We start from the raw sequence: 13,839 nt of genomic DNA, 5'->3' as shown, positions 1-13,839 counted from the left end.
CTTTTTAAGGGCCTCTCTCAAAGGCAACATGTTGTTCCCTCAGCCTGGCAGCCCTTCCATCCCTAGGCAGCCCTGATGCATTGGAGCTCAGGAGTCATCTCCATGTATATAGTGATGCAAACCCTGAACAGGGCATTCATCTTCTTTCCCTGCACGCTTGCACAGTAAAATTTGTTATTTTACAGCATGCAGCCCTCTTTCCCTGAACACACACAACATGAGATCTCTTAGTTGCAGAGGCTGAGGGCAGAAGCGGGAGAGGCAGAGGGTGATTTTTAGCATGAACTTTTCATCAGTTTATCAGTAAAAATCCAAAGATCCAGGAATTCCTCCTTCTTGATCTAGACTTTTTTCTCCTTATGGGTTGTAGGCAGAGGGAACCCCTTTGACAAAACAATTTTTTTCTTTCAAATAATGTCAAGGAAAAGCTGGACTGTGCATATAAATGGATGATGCTTATGGTAGCTTTGGTTTTCTGGCATAATGGAGGGACATAAAATTCAGAGAGGAAATCCTGAATACTTGTAGTTATAGCACCAGTTAATTCTTAGAAATGTGATTTGTCATTTGGATGTGACCATGGTGCCCTTTAGCATGAACTCTTCTTTGCACTGAGCTGGGTGCTGCTGAGTGCTTGTATGAAAATGAGATTAGGGGCTTTGACTCTACCCAGTTCTCTTTGGTTATGTGATTGATACATTGATGCTAATGAGATCATTTTACTTTATTCTTAAATTCTGCTGGCTTTTATTATTGCAATACAGTGGAAGATAGTTTTGGGTGCTGCACTAGCGATAAAATCCACAGCTGACAGACAGCAGAGCCACAGTATCAATGTATTCTCTTAAATTGGAGTGTATTTTTCAAGCCTAAACTTCTCTCCTTAGATCTTATTTTTTCTCCCTCCTCTTCTTCAATGTAAATCAACTCATGTGGTTGATTTTTATCCCTTTTGAGGTTTATTACTGTGTTCCCATCAGCCATTCACTTTCCACACTGGTTTTGTCCATCTTCCTACTTCAGTTGCAATCGTTACTTCTGTTGTGCTATTCATTACAGGGAACTTTCACCTCAGGTTTTTCTTCTACTTGCAGACAAAATACGTTGTCCTGAGTCTCCAAGAAACATAAACGAGGGTGTTTTGGCAGTACTTACGTGAACTTTGCTTCTTTCTCCACTGGCACATGCACCCTCCATGAAAAAATGCTCATTTTAAAACTGGCACACAAATGGATGGTGACTTTACAAATGAAGAACTGAGTAGTGCTGGTCCAGAATTTCTCAATAAAGCATTTTTTTCACTGGAGAATGCTAATTGATCTAAAGCAAAATTGTGGGAATACATCGGTATCAATTTTACTTTTCTCATACAGATTTCCCATGTCTGGGATGTGTTTTTCCATTGCAGTAAGGCTTTAGAGCACCATTTCTCATGAAGTCCAACAAGGGCAAGTGCAAGGTCCTGCACCTGGGTCTTGGCAATCTCAAGCGAAATACAGGCTGGGCAGAGAATGGATTGAAAGCATCCCTGAGGAGAAGGACTTAGAGGTGTTGGTGGGCTGGAAGCTCGACATGACCCATCAATATGTGCTTGCAGCCCAGAAAGCCAAACATATCCTGGGCTGCATCAAAAGAAGTATGACCAGCAGAGACTTTTTACAAGGGCGTGTAGGGATAGGACAAGTGGGAATAGCTTAAAACTGAAAGAGGGTAAATGTAGATTAGACATCAGGAAGAAATTCTTTCCTGTGAGGGTGGTGAGACACTGGCACAGGTTGCCCAGAGAAGCTGTGGCTGCCCCATCCCTGGCAGTGCTCAAGGCCAGGCTGGATGGGGCTTTGAGCAACCTGGTCTGGTGGAAGGTGTCCCTGCCCGTGGCAGGGGGCTTGGAATGAAATGGTCTTGGAGGTCCCTTCCAACCCAAACCATTCTATGATTCTAAGATGGCACAGTTGCTGCCACGCTCCAGGGGGGAAATTGGACCCCACACTCATAAACAGAACTGCCCGTGGGCCTCCCACCTCCCCACAGGCTGTTATATGGTGGGGCTTCTCCTCAGCCTCCTCCAGAGTTACTCTACAAACTGAACTGACTTACTAAACATGAATAGAGAGGTGTGTATGCTGATACTTAAGTGAAATACACTGGTGACATAGAGCCCTGTAAGGCAGGCAGGCATCTGTATTATGATTGATGCTCCCACTGTGTCATTATTTCAGGGATGTTTCTGTTCTAGTTGTGTTTTACTTTTTTGTCGGCAGTCTCAGATAGAAATCCTGCAGCAGAAAAGAAAAGGTTTCTGCAGTGAGAAGTGTTGCTGGGTCAGAAGTCGGCTAATGACCCAAGGGCGGTACTGAGCTGGCAGAGGTGTACTGTGTCTCAGCTAGCTTCGGGAACCTCTGGGCAGTACTGGACTTCCCAGTTTAGACAAATCCTTGCAGCAAGGTTCCTGTCTCACAATGTAATTTATGCAAAAGTTAGGCTCATATATTTTGGATTTCCTCCATACAGAGATGCACATACTCCTAGGTCTGAGCATCAGTTGTAATCATCTGCTTTTTGGAGGTGTCTGCCTTCCCCAGTCGTTACAAAGAAGCCAGGACAGATGGCTTAGGGAGAGTGGTTAAACTTAACATTGCTGAAGGTTATATATGAGGAATCCCCCTGTACATGACTTTCTAAGGCCATGCTGGAATTCTGTGACTCAAGAAGAAATAGAACCAGTACATCTAAACTTTGGGCCTGTGCAGCTAGTAGAGGTGTGATTTGTCCTACCTACATGTAGTTCAGTTACCTTGATGAAGAAGTGCTGACTTCTTCTACAATGTATTTATATATTGCTTTACAAACTTTCTTCTAGTAGAATTTGAATTCTCAGAGTTCTCTTGTTTATGTATAAAAATGAATGTGCCTAAAGCTGTGCTAAGGACTTCTACTGCAAGAGCTTGAAAGCCATGTATACTTTTGGGAACTGGTCTTTAGGCACTAACTGTGAGCCTTTGGTTTCAACAATCCAAATGGACCTATATTACTCTTAAAAGGTCCTTTTTCTTTTTTCTTCTTTTTTCTTTTTGCATATGTGAGATTTTACCAAAAAAAAAAAAAAAAAAAAAAAAGTGTAATAACTTGACAGTTGGGCAGTAAAATCAAAGGGTGCCATTCTGTGCATGCACATTGATTCTAGGTTTTTTGGTGTGGAAATTTGCCAGTATATATCCCAGAGTCTTTTGCCAGGATAACAGATTTCCCATCAGCCAGCAATCATTAGGAACAAGGGCCAGGTGGATGGCAACTGTAAATCAAAAGCAGCTTCTATAAAGAAATTGACATCACTGCCTGCTTTGAAAGGGTGGTATTGCTTAAATGGCAGTGTATTAGGAGATAGGGGTAGAGTCAAATTGTTCCCTGAAGAAAGGTAATTTGAAAATAAAAGTGCTTTTAGCTTGGCCTACACAAAATTACGTTTTCCTATCATCTCCCCTGTAACAGTAGAGTTACCATGACTATTGAGTAGATGAATTGAGAGCAAGGACCCATTGCCATTAGGATGTCTCTTCTCTTCTCTTCAATCACTTTGAAGTGCTAGGCATTGCTTTTCAATACATATTTTACCATTGCTAGGAGTAATTTTCCTTTTAAGAGAAATATTTAAATTAAGTGCATAATAAGCTGGAAGAAGCAAGGAATCCTGGTTCTGTTGAAGTCCAGAGGAGTTTTACCATTAACTTCACTGGGTCTAATGAGTAACCCTGAAACTGTAACAAGTCTGGATGCTGAAAAGAAAAAATAACTCAACACTTAGGCTATTTTGTGGACCAATATGGTGCAGCAAGACAGGTATTTGTAACGTGTGGATTCACAGATACCTTTCTGTATGTCTTTTTCATTACCTCTATCTATCACAAGCAAACTTTCAAAGATGTTTCCCAGCTTCAGTTCAGTGTCCATAGTGAATTGTCTCATATAACTGTCTTCCCAAAAATAGATTGTTTGTTAATTAAGTTAAATTTTAGTCTTAAGAAAGTGCCAGTCATTTCAAGGTAGTTACCAAACTTTGCCATTATTGGAATTTTACATTACTAAACATGTTTATACAAATGTGCTTTGGAATAAAGTGCCTCAAAACAATAGTGTATGATTATAATTCACATAGCAGTTTTTATCTTTGTAGTGCTTTGCAAACATTAACTAATTAAATTGTACAAGTCCCAAGTATGTTCAAATATTATAATTATCTGCAGGTTAGTGACTTGCTCAAGGTCTTGCAGGAAAGCAGAAAATGCGCTGGGATCAGGAACGTCTGCCTTCTAGTCCCATGCTTAATCCACTACAATGTGTTGCTCCAGAGCGAAGCTTGAGTCATTAGTGGTTAGATATGTGAAATGCATTTTATTGATAGGAAGGCAGGCATTGTGTAATTGCTTGAAAAGCATGACACCGAAGAATGAATTATAAATAACATTATGCATTACTGCTACCCAGTTAGCAGTTTGTACACCTATTTGGCATCTGTTTCCCCAGTGATTCATTATTCAGGTTTTTTCTGGTTTTTTTCTTCCTAAATGAGCACAGAAAGCAGAGGCAGAGTTGTGAGCATTAAGAAATTCAGAGCTGTAGCAAATACTCATCAGTACAGATTAGATAGCAGAACATTGCCAGAAAAAGCCACAATAAAACTACCTCAGTGAACTGCTACCTTGACTTCTGATAAGAAAAAGAAAGAGCATTGTCCTCTGCTGTCACTTGAGCCAAAATTACTTCTTTTTTCATTATCTAGATCAGATAACTTTTTATCTTTCCTTTTCCATAAGGCAGTTCCTGTGATTTTGTGACAGACAAAATGCAGCACAATTAAATCTTAATAGCAGTGCTTATACTGATTTATGGAAAAATGTTCTTGAGTGTTTAGATCAATACATGCAAAAAACACCAAAAGTTGTGTAGGTCACAGGTATGTAAACTGCATGCAAAGAAGAACACAATGAAGAGGGGAACACTGTTTAGCAAGGCATGATCGAGTGAGCAAGTGAATACAGGAATCTTAAAGAGAAAACATATTTTCTGCCACTTTCCGTTTTCCTGCACAATGGGAAAAGATTGTGCTAGGTTTTCCACTTTATTAGTTCAGGCCTCTTTCACTAACAGTGACTCTGCTGCAACCTCATTTCTCACAGCTAGTTCTTTTTAGGCTGGAGATAAAGAGGAATGAAAGGAAGTTCGTGGATGATGGATATGTAAGAGTTTTTTGTGCTGAGCCCATGTGCCAAGGAGGTGTCACTCTCCATGTGTATGTGACTGAGGGCATGAGTGTTACTCTTTTGGACACATCGAGAAAAGGATAATTGGAGCTGAAAGCCACCACATGTATGAAGTTACTCTGTCCAAAATGAAAGGAATTCAAGGCTGAAACAAGGAGTAAAGCAACACGATGGCTCACATAATAATATCTAATCCTGAGGTGTGTCAGAAGTAATGATAGCCACAGGTTTCAGAGTCAATCCAAGCACCTTCATTGTTATAGCCATGATGATGATGTGTCAAGAACGAAGTTTTGGCTTCGTTTCTATTTATTTACCCTTCTGGGATATACTAAGTTGCCACAGAATACAGCGGGGCAAGGAAATAAAAAAACCTGAGGCAGGAAGAAAGTAAGGAAGAGATCAGGGTGGATCAGAGGAGGCGGCAGTAGCCAAACCACTCTTGCCTAGCATGTGTCACTAAGCTCAGGCAGTGTGGAGCAAGCTGGCAGGTACTGAGGTCAGAGGTTCCCTAAAAAATGCTCATCCTAAATCCTGTCAACAGTATGTGCTCTTAGTGGAAACCTCCAGTGTTGCAAACAGAGCCTGAAAAATTAAGTAACTTGGAAATGACCAGAAGCTTCCAGCAGGCATGAAAAGAAATACTTGGATTTCTGAATTCATTAAAAGTCAGCGGGAGTCTGTCTTGTCAAAACACCTCCCCCAATTATTTTTATTAAAAATACAATATTAGCATAGGGATGGGATACTGTGTGATAAAGCAGGGACACAAAATGCTGTCAGACAGACAAGTTGCTTCACAGAGAACTCACCATGGTGTTTATTTTAAGAACTGATAGCCATTGCTATTTCTGTGATCAGTTGCTTATCAGGGCCAAAAAGTCAAACCATTCATAAATAAGTTCAGAGGAGGAACTGGAATAATGACTGAAATCTTGGTCATAAAAGTTTCAAAAGCAGAGTAGCAGGATAATGTATAATAAATCATTTGCTGAAAACTCTTTACTCAGCTGAACAGCTTGATTCCCTTTGCACTCAATATTTCCACTTCCTAACTACTCGCTGTCTGTATCACCACATCGTTTCTGAGATTCTTAGCCATTACTAAGGCATAGTCAAATTAAAATGTGTTTTTCCTTTTGCTTCAGAGGACCTACCAAGTACATGCAGTTCCGTAACAGGTACATCCTTGTCAATATACTGCATAGCTTAGAGGTACCGCTATGCTCACAACACACGTGAAATACTGCAGGTACCCAGAGTGCAGATGAACCATTACAGCACGGGCACTTTGAGACAAGGTGCAGATTGCCTGCTTTGGGGGAGGTCTGGCAGAGCCATTCTGAGGTTATGAAATAGGTGATTGGCTCCAGCAGTGTTTCAGAGCACCTACACAAGGCATCAACGCTCCCACAGTACAGTCAACACAGAGTTAAATGCTCTGAAGTTCAATGGGCAAAGCGATCACCTTCCCAGAGCTGGCTCCACTTACTTGCTAGGTACTAGGATATGAGTCATCTGTGCTGTCTTTTTGGAGCTTGGGCTTCTGACCTGTAGTTGTTCATTAAAATACAGTTTGAGGGGGAAATAAAGCAAAAAAAAAAAAAGAAAGCCAGCTTACCTTCCCAACTACTCATTGTGAAAATGAAAGATCAAGTACTTTGTTCTCTGCTTACCTATTTCTGCCTGTATTAAAACGCAGAGCATGCTGTCCTCTTCCTGCCAGCCCTCAGTCTTGTTAAAAATGCAACAACCAGCAGCAGTGGTGCAGCCACCCACGTCTGGCATAAAAACCTAGTGGTTAGAGCACTGACTCAGGAAGCCAGATACCTACATTTGCCAATTCTGAAACGTAAGGCTAGAATGCAAAAGATATCTAGGAGTGGTCCTACAACATCCTTTTCTTTTTCCTCTTACACTTGTATTTTGGATTGGGAAGTGACTATTACAGGTCCCTTTTATGCTGGATCTGAGTTGTCAGGTGTGTTTTAGGCATTTTCATAGCACAGATAAGGTTTGAGTCCCAGAGGCAAGGCTTGAGCATTTCTCCCCATGGTTTCTGGATCAGAGCAGAGAGTGGGTGGGAGGCCACAGCCATTTGAATTTCAGGCCAAACAAGAGTAGAACACAGTAAGTTTTAGGTGTCTGTGAGGTTGGTTGGAGGATGTCTGGGTATCTTTCACTTCAGTGCCTGGATACTGTAGGTTCTAACCAGAGTTTTAGTTGCCTGCTAAATTTCCAACTGACAAAAATTCAGCATGCAAATACTTGTCATCCTCACCAACTGTATTCTTGCCTGCCCTATTGCTTAGCTGTTACAAAGAGGCCTTTATGAAAAGAAGTGTAGAAAATTTAGCATGATGCCTTCTGGGCTGTTTGTATCAGCTGTAGAAATAAATATTTTTCCAATAAGACACAGACATGATTATAAATTAATTGACAAGGGAGACAACAGTCAATGTTATGGTGTCCAGTTGCCATTTTTTCAGTGCATATTGATTTCAGTTGAGGGTTCATGGGCTAGGGGAGATTTTGTTCCAGTGCCCTTTGGTTAGGTACTGTCACAACTGTGAAATAAAATCTGTACCTCATGATACCATGGGACAAGTTGTCTGAGGTATGTTACTGAAGAAGGAAGGGACTGCACATGGAGAGTGGAAAATGAGGATGGAAAAAAGACGTCAGGCTGCGATAGAGCTAGTAACTTTGGCTTTGAAAATTTGTGTACATCATTTTATCATCTTGATAGCATATTTCTGTTCCTATCAGAAATTCAGTGTTTAACAAATGGCAAAATCAAGCAAACAGTAAAGATGACCAGTGTCTACTATACACTTGAAGCAAGGAAATGTGAGAGCTTCAAAAGTTGCAGTGCAAAATCTTGGGAGAAAATAGATTATTTGTAAGTTTCCAAGGGCCAGTGGAAAGTTCAATTATATAAATAAAGAAAAGTTGCTTTGAAAATTTCCTTTTCACTTTTAGCAATTAATATGCCAACATGGCCATTTTAATTGAGCGTTTTAAGGGTTTCAAAATGTATCCAGTGCAAATGCATTCAAGTGGTAGTGTGCTAGAACATTTTTGTGATTCATGTTGTTATTCTAATATTTTTGCTAGTTTCTTGGGCGTTGGCCTCAGACTAATTTCATGCTACACTGAGTGGTCTAAACCGGAGGGAGAAGGACTGAAGGGAGTTATTCATGGACTTGGCTTTCTACAGGTTTTTCTTTTTTTTTTTTTTCCCTAACATGATGGAACTGTTTCCAGAAGCCAGCTGTATGGTGCTTCTTGTTTAAGCACATGCAGTAGATCAGAATTTGTCAGTGAAAAGGATCATTCCATGTAGTCCAAATCCCAACATAGGAGTTTATACAGCTATGATACCTTATATTTGTGTTGTTCAGTGTTCCAAATAGTGTTGTAGAAGGTTACCTATTTTCCCTGGAGTCTGTTTTAAGTAAAAAGCATTAAAGGCTAGGTTTTTCAGTGATGTGTTGGGAACAGTATTACTTAAGTAGCAGAATTCTGGGAACAAATGTTTGCTCCAGCCTCTCTTTCCTCTTTGTGCAATGTCTGCCTGCTCTAGAATCACATAAATTTTTACCTCTTGGTCACTGATTATTTTTTAATAAGAAAATATGATCCACCATGATCCAAAATTACCACTAAGTGACACCTGGGCCCTTAAGCTTTGACTCTGCTGCCATGCAAATTAATGGCAGGGCTCCTAATGACTTGCTTAGCATTAGTTGGGCCTCTACAGAGCAATTTCACTTTAAGAAGGACTTTTAAGCAAATGGGAAAACCCTAAAGTCCCTTCCACACTGAGGTCATGTGCTTACTTTGCAGTAAGTGTTCCTCAAGCTTGTCTAAGTCCCCTACAATTGTTTGGGGTAACTTAAAATTCCTAATTGTCTGTGTTCAATTTCCAGAGAGAGCATGTGGGGCTGTGCCAGGTCAGCTGTTAACCCTTTTCGTTTTTTCAACTCCAGGTATGAAGCATTTTATTGTGTATTATATAATGTTCTGTTTTATTGACAAAGTCTAGTAGCAGTGCTTTTCAGTTTTCTTTCCCTCTTTATGTCATGGCTGGGTGGTATGCGAGCTAGGCAAGGTCCAAAGCTGATTTTTACTATTGCTTTTTATATTTTGGGGCTGAGAGGGTGGTGGTGTCCATCATGGGAAAACTGCAAATTTTTTTTCCAAATCCCAATGACTAAAATATGAGAATAGAAGAAAAAATATCCTGTCTGGCATTTGATAATGCAGTTTAAAATGTCCAAAAATAGTCTACTGAAATTGAGTAACAAAGTTAATGTGAATCAACATAGCTTATATTATAATGAGTCATTGCCAGTTACCATGAGACAGTCAACAAGCAAAGCTGTAAAATGTAGGAATAGGTCTTTGCAAACATCCCCTTGCTTTTTTTTTTTTCCCCCAAGGAAGCAAAAATTTTAAAACCTCACTGTGTAATGCACCTAGCGGATGCCCTGCTTTAGAGTGCAGACTTGATATACAAATACATTGTGGGAGTGACTGCAAGGACTATTGTGATGCCATAAGGTGCCTTGGGTTCATCTCCTTGCCCAAGTAGAAATGATGGCACATGATGGAAAGGATGTACCAACACTGATAGGATCCCTGGGTTTTTTTGGAGTCATTGCTGTTGTTTTATTGGGTTTTAAAATAGCGTGCAATGAATTGTCCACTCTGTGTGCTTGCTTGCTTGCTTGACCTCCCCCCTTCTTTTGATTGTTTTGTGGGCCCCTAAAAAGATTCCTTTGGAGTCAGAAGTATAAACCCATCAGTTCACTGCTTTACCTAGTTAGTAGTAGTCCCTGGGCCCTCTATCTGTGGAGTACAGAAGGAAAAACAACTTCGCACATTTGATATAAGCAAATAAGTTGCAGAATAAATCTAAATCTTCACATTTATAGGTAGAGCTAAGCTTCATAATACAATTAAGAAGACAGCATGTTTAAGAGCAATTGCACTCTCAAATCGATAATGAGAAGTCAAATACAGAAATCATTCCTCAAATCTACTCCGAGCTCCAATTTGCACTTAATTGCATTACAGCTGGTATGTTCATATTAAAAATTTGCAAGACCTTATTACTCATACATTTTCAAAGTAGCAGCAGCAGCAACTTCTCTGTTAAAACAAAATGCAAAGCTTTTAAGGTTTCCTTGGGTATGAAATTGAGATGGTATGTGTATTTTCAAAAAATCCTTCAAATTTTCTTTGAACTCATGGAAATTATCAGTGCAACTTCAGAAATTATTCTGAATAGCCTACTGGTCTCCCAAAATGTTGTGTTTCTAAAATTTCTATTTCAGATAAAATTTTGAATGCATGCTCCTTTAACTGTAATTAACAATAATATTCTATGTAGTCACCAATTATATTAGCTTTTCTTCTACAGGAAGCATTTTCAAGAAGAAGCCTTATGTTGTCAATTTTTTGCTCTTTTTTTAATGTCATCAGTATTTTGCTCAAAAGTTTGCTCATGTAGAGTTTACACATACCATAATAATGAATATAAGATCCTACTAATGAGGCCCCCCTGAACAACATGCATGGTAAGATACAGATCAGGATGGCATAAGTCATCTCATGTACCAATTCTAAACCACTGAAAGTTTGTTGGCTCTGACTGGAGTGAGATGAGAATAAAGGACCAAATTGTTGAAGAAAGTCACATCTGTCAAACTTTGTTTAGGCCATGTGGACCTGTCTGTAGAGTGAAAGGTGGAAATGAGACCAGTGAGATGAATATTTAAGTCAGTGTGGCATTTAAAAATACGAATTTTTATGGTGCACTTAAAACGGCTCACACTGCTAGTAGATTCCTCACAGCTGGTCTTGTTTCTTGGAGTACAGCACTATTGAAGTTTAGGAACAGTAACTTGTGTCAGAAGTTAATTCTGCTACAAATAAATACATCTGTGTGAGTGTATATATTTCATATGAATGAAATATCATGCCCGCCCACTTCGGTTTGTTTTTGTTTTTTTTTCAATTTTGTATTACTACAGTTATCTTTCTCCTCTAGATTTCAAGTTATTCTTCTGTAGTATTACACTCAAGATTATGGTATTCTAGTTATGAAAATATAGGAATATTCTTAGATATTTGATTTTCCTTGTGGTGGTGGAGAACAGAATGGATCACAAAGCCTTGAAGAAATATTTTTTGTAGGCTCCTTTCCATTTTTTTGTGTTGGGCTCATTGTAAGTTTTACTCAAAACTGTTTCTACACAAATGTTATGCATCTTCTGACCTCCGTGGATGGCCACAGGCTGGGAGTGTTGCTCCAGTTCATTCATACATATCTAACTGTTCCTGTAAAACGTTGAGAATTTTGTCCATACTGCATCCTCTGATCCAGGAGTGTCCTGATGCACCATTTCACTGGTGACAAAGTGACACTATATGTGAGTTTCAGATATTGGTGGGCTCAATATCCCTCTTGGTTCTTGGTGTCTCACAAACAGTACTGCTTTTGCTCTTGTATAATTTACCCCTATTCTTCTTTTTGACACCTCATTCCACAGGCTCAGCCAGATGGGAGATGTTTGGCAGCTGGAGAACCCAGATGCCAAATTCTGGAATATAGCTTTCCAGCACTGGCGTGTGAGTTCATAGCTGGCTTCTTGGCTTGCACCTCTGCTAGCTTCTTGGCTAGCTGTCTAGCTGGCAGCTGGAGCACTGCCTCTGGGGCTATGTTAGGGTCAAGCTGCTATGGAGTTGGATGACTTTCCCGATCTGAATTATCCTGCCAGACACCATTTTCACCTTAGTTTGCTTTGACTCTCCACTATTCAAAGATGGACGTTTGCACTGCTCTGTTTTATTCCTGCCATTTGTAAGACTAACGTGAAGTAGTAGTTCTCATTTGTCACCAGTTCAAGAAGAAAATAAGCATTGCAGAGTACATGGTTTCATTTGTTAGGATCCCCTTTCAGTTAGGAGGAATGTAAGGCCCAAGTCTGTACTTGCAATTTATCTCCAGGACCAAACTGTAACTACAGAGCACAGGCTTTAAGAAAGTGTATTTCTTATGTGTAAACTTTGCTTGCTTTCAACTGTGAGTGAATCTATCCTTTGCTGAACAGAATAAAAGTACACATTTTGGGAGACTGTGAATCATTTTAAAGAAAAAGAATAAGGAATAATGATGATGATAATAAATAGAATGTTGCTGGTAATAATTAAGAACACTGCCAGAAGAAAATGCTTGATCTTCCCTTTGCCTGATTTGCAATGTCCTCATTACATACTTTAGTTTTACCTCAGGTTTTTTGTTGATTTTTTTTTTTCATAAATGAGGTAATGAAAAATTAATGCACCTAGGATAGCCAAAGCATTTGAAGTAATTCCCTAATCTACGTCTTTTCCTCTGTGCAGCTCAGTGCGTAAACATTTTCAGTGGGAAGAACTGCAAAATCAGGAGGTCACTGAGACTTTAGAGTAAAGTACAGATTAGTTATACCTGCTATGAAGTTTTCATTCCCTCACTCAGCTGTAGTGAGAGTATCTTGTGCTACACTGGAGACAGTGGTATCTCTATTACACACTCAAAGAACTCTTTAAAAACTTCAACAAATAGCAGTTGTGCCTCACTTGGACACAAATTTCTACCTGTATGTTAAGGTTAAGCTTTGCAGGGTGATCTGACCTCTGAGGACAAGCACCTGAATTCCACATTGTAGTCACTGGAGAGAATTGTATGTTTCAGAAGCAACCAAAAAGGAGACGCTACTGATCTAGTTTAGGTGTATACTCCGCTGACGGCCTAGGGAACATAACTACTTCCATGGAAATAAAGCCCAGTTACATTAGATAAATCATTATTGACTATATAGGGAACCAGTATGGAATAAACCATCCATTTCACTTGGAGATAGTCCACATAGCCCTTTCTGGATGATAGTGGAGCAGAGGTGATTCTTTTGAAAAACAAACTGGCAGCAGCAACAGCAGTATTTCCACCTTTGCAGGAGAGCTTTGTTACCTAATTTGTCAACAAAGTGGTAACCTGACAGAGGTCTAGGTTCTCAGCACAAGCATCACGGGGTTGTTTTAATCATTGGGATCCGTGACGCAGGCCTAATCAGAGGAGATACTTGGGGAGCAGTGGAGTCTTTCATCTACCTTCTTGCTGAACTTGAGCCATCATATCGACAGGAGCACAGAAGTCACAGGCTGGGAAGAAGAATGGGTAAGAAGAGCCTGAATCCTACCTGGGCATGGACAGGAGTGGGACTGTAGGCTCCATTCCGTGGAGCCTAGATTAGGCCTACCTGGAGAAGCATTAGGCCAGAAACAGCCACGGATACTGAAACAGTTCTCCTCTCAGAACTGAGTGTGCAGATTTCTAGTATGGAGCCAGAATCCCCCTTTACTGCCCAACCTTTTAGCCTCACGGTTCTAGCATTCCTGGTTGCAGAGAGGCCTAATGTGCAGAAGACCCCAAGTCCTTATAGCTGAGTTATTCCTGGGGTAATGGCAGTGCTGAATCAACCTTCTGTCTGAGAAGGACCTACAACTGAAGTCTCTCCTTCCCTGGGTGAAT

At 40.1% G+C, this 13,839-nt stretch overlaps 1 protein-coding gene across 6 annotated transcripts in view; it reads left to right on the top strand.

Annotated features, from left to right (window-relative positions):
- Positions 1-13,839, top strand: part of KLF12 (Kruppel like factor 12) — a 251,695-nt gene that overhangs the window by 176,035 nt on the left and 61,821 nt on the right. For 5 of the 6 annotated variants that reach the window (XM_040584202.1, XM_040584204.1, XM_040584206.1 and 2 more), the window contains one exon: positions 9,191-9,250. The exons of the other annotated variant lie outside the window; for it this stretch is intronic. In XM_040584202.1, coding sequence (XP_040440136.1) covers positions 9,191-9,250 — 60 coding nt within the window. The remainder of the gene's footprint in view (positions 1-9,190; positions 9,251-13,839) is intronic. 6 annotated transcript variants of the gene reach the window in all.

Source organism: Falco naumanni, chromosome 2, assembly GCF_017639655.2.
Source record: "Falco naumanni isolate bFalNau1 chromosome 2, bFalNau1.pat, whole genome shotgun sequence".
Lineage (NCBI taxonomy): Eukaryota > Metazoa > Chordata > Aves > Falconiformes > Falconidae > Falco > Falco naumanni.
This window is presented reverse-complemented; position numbering and strand designations above follow the sequence as displayed.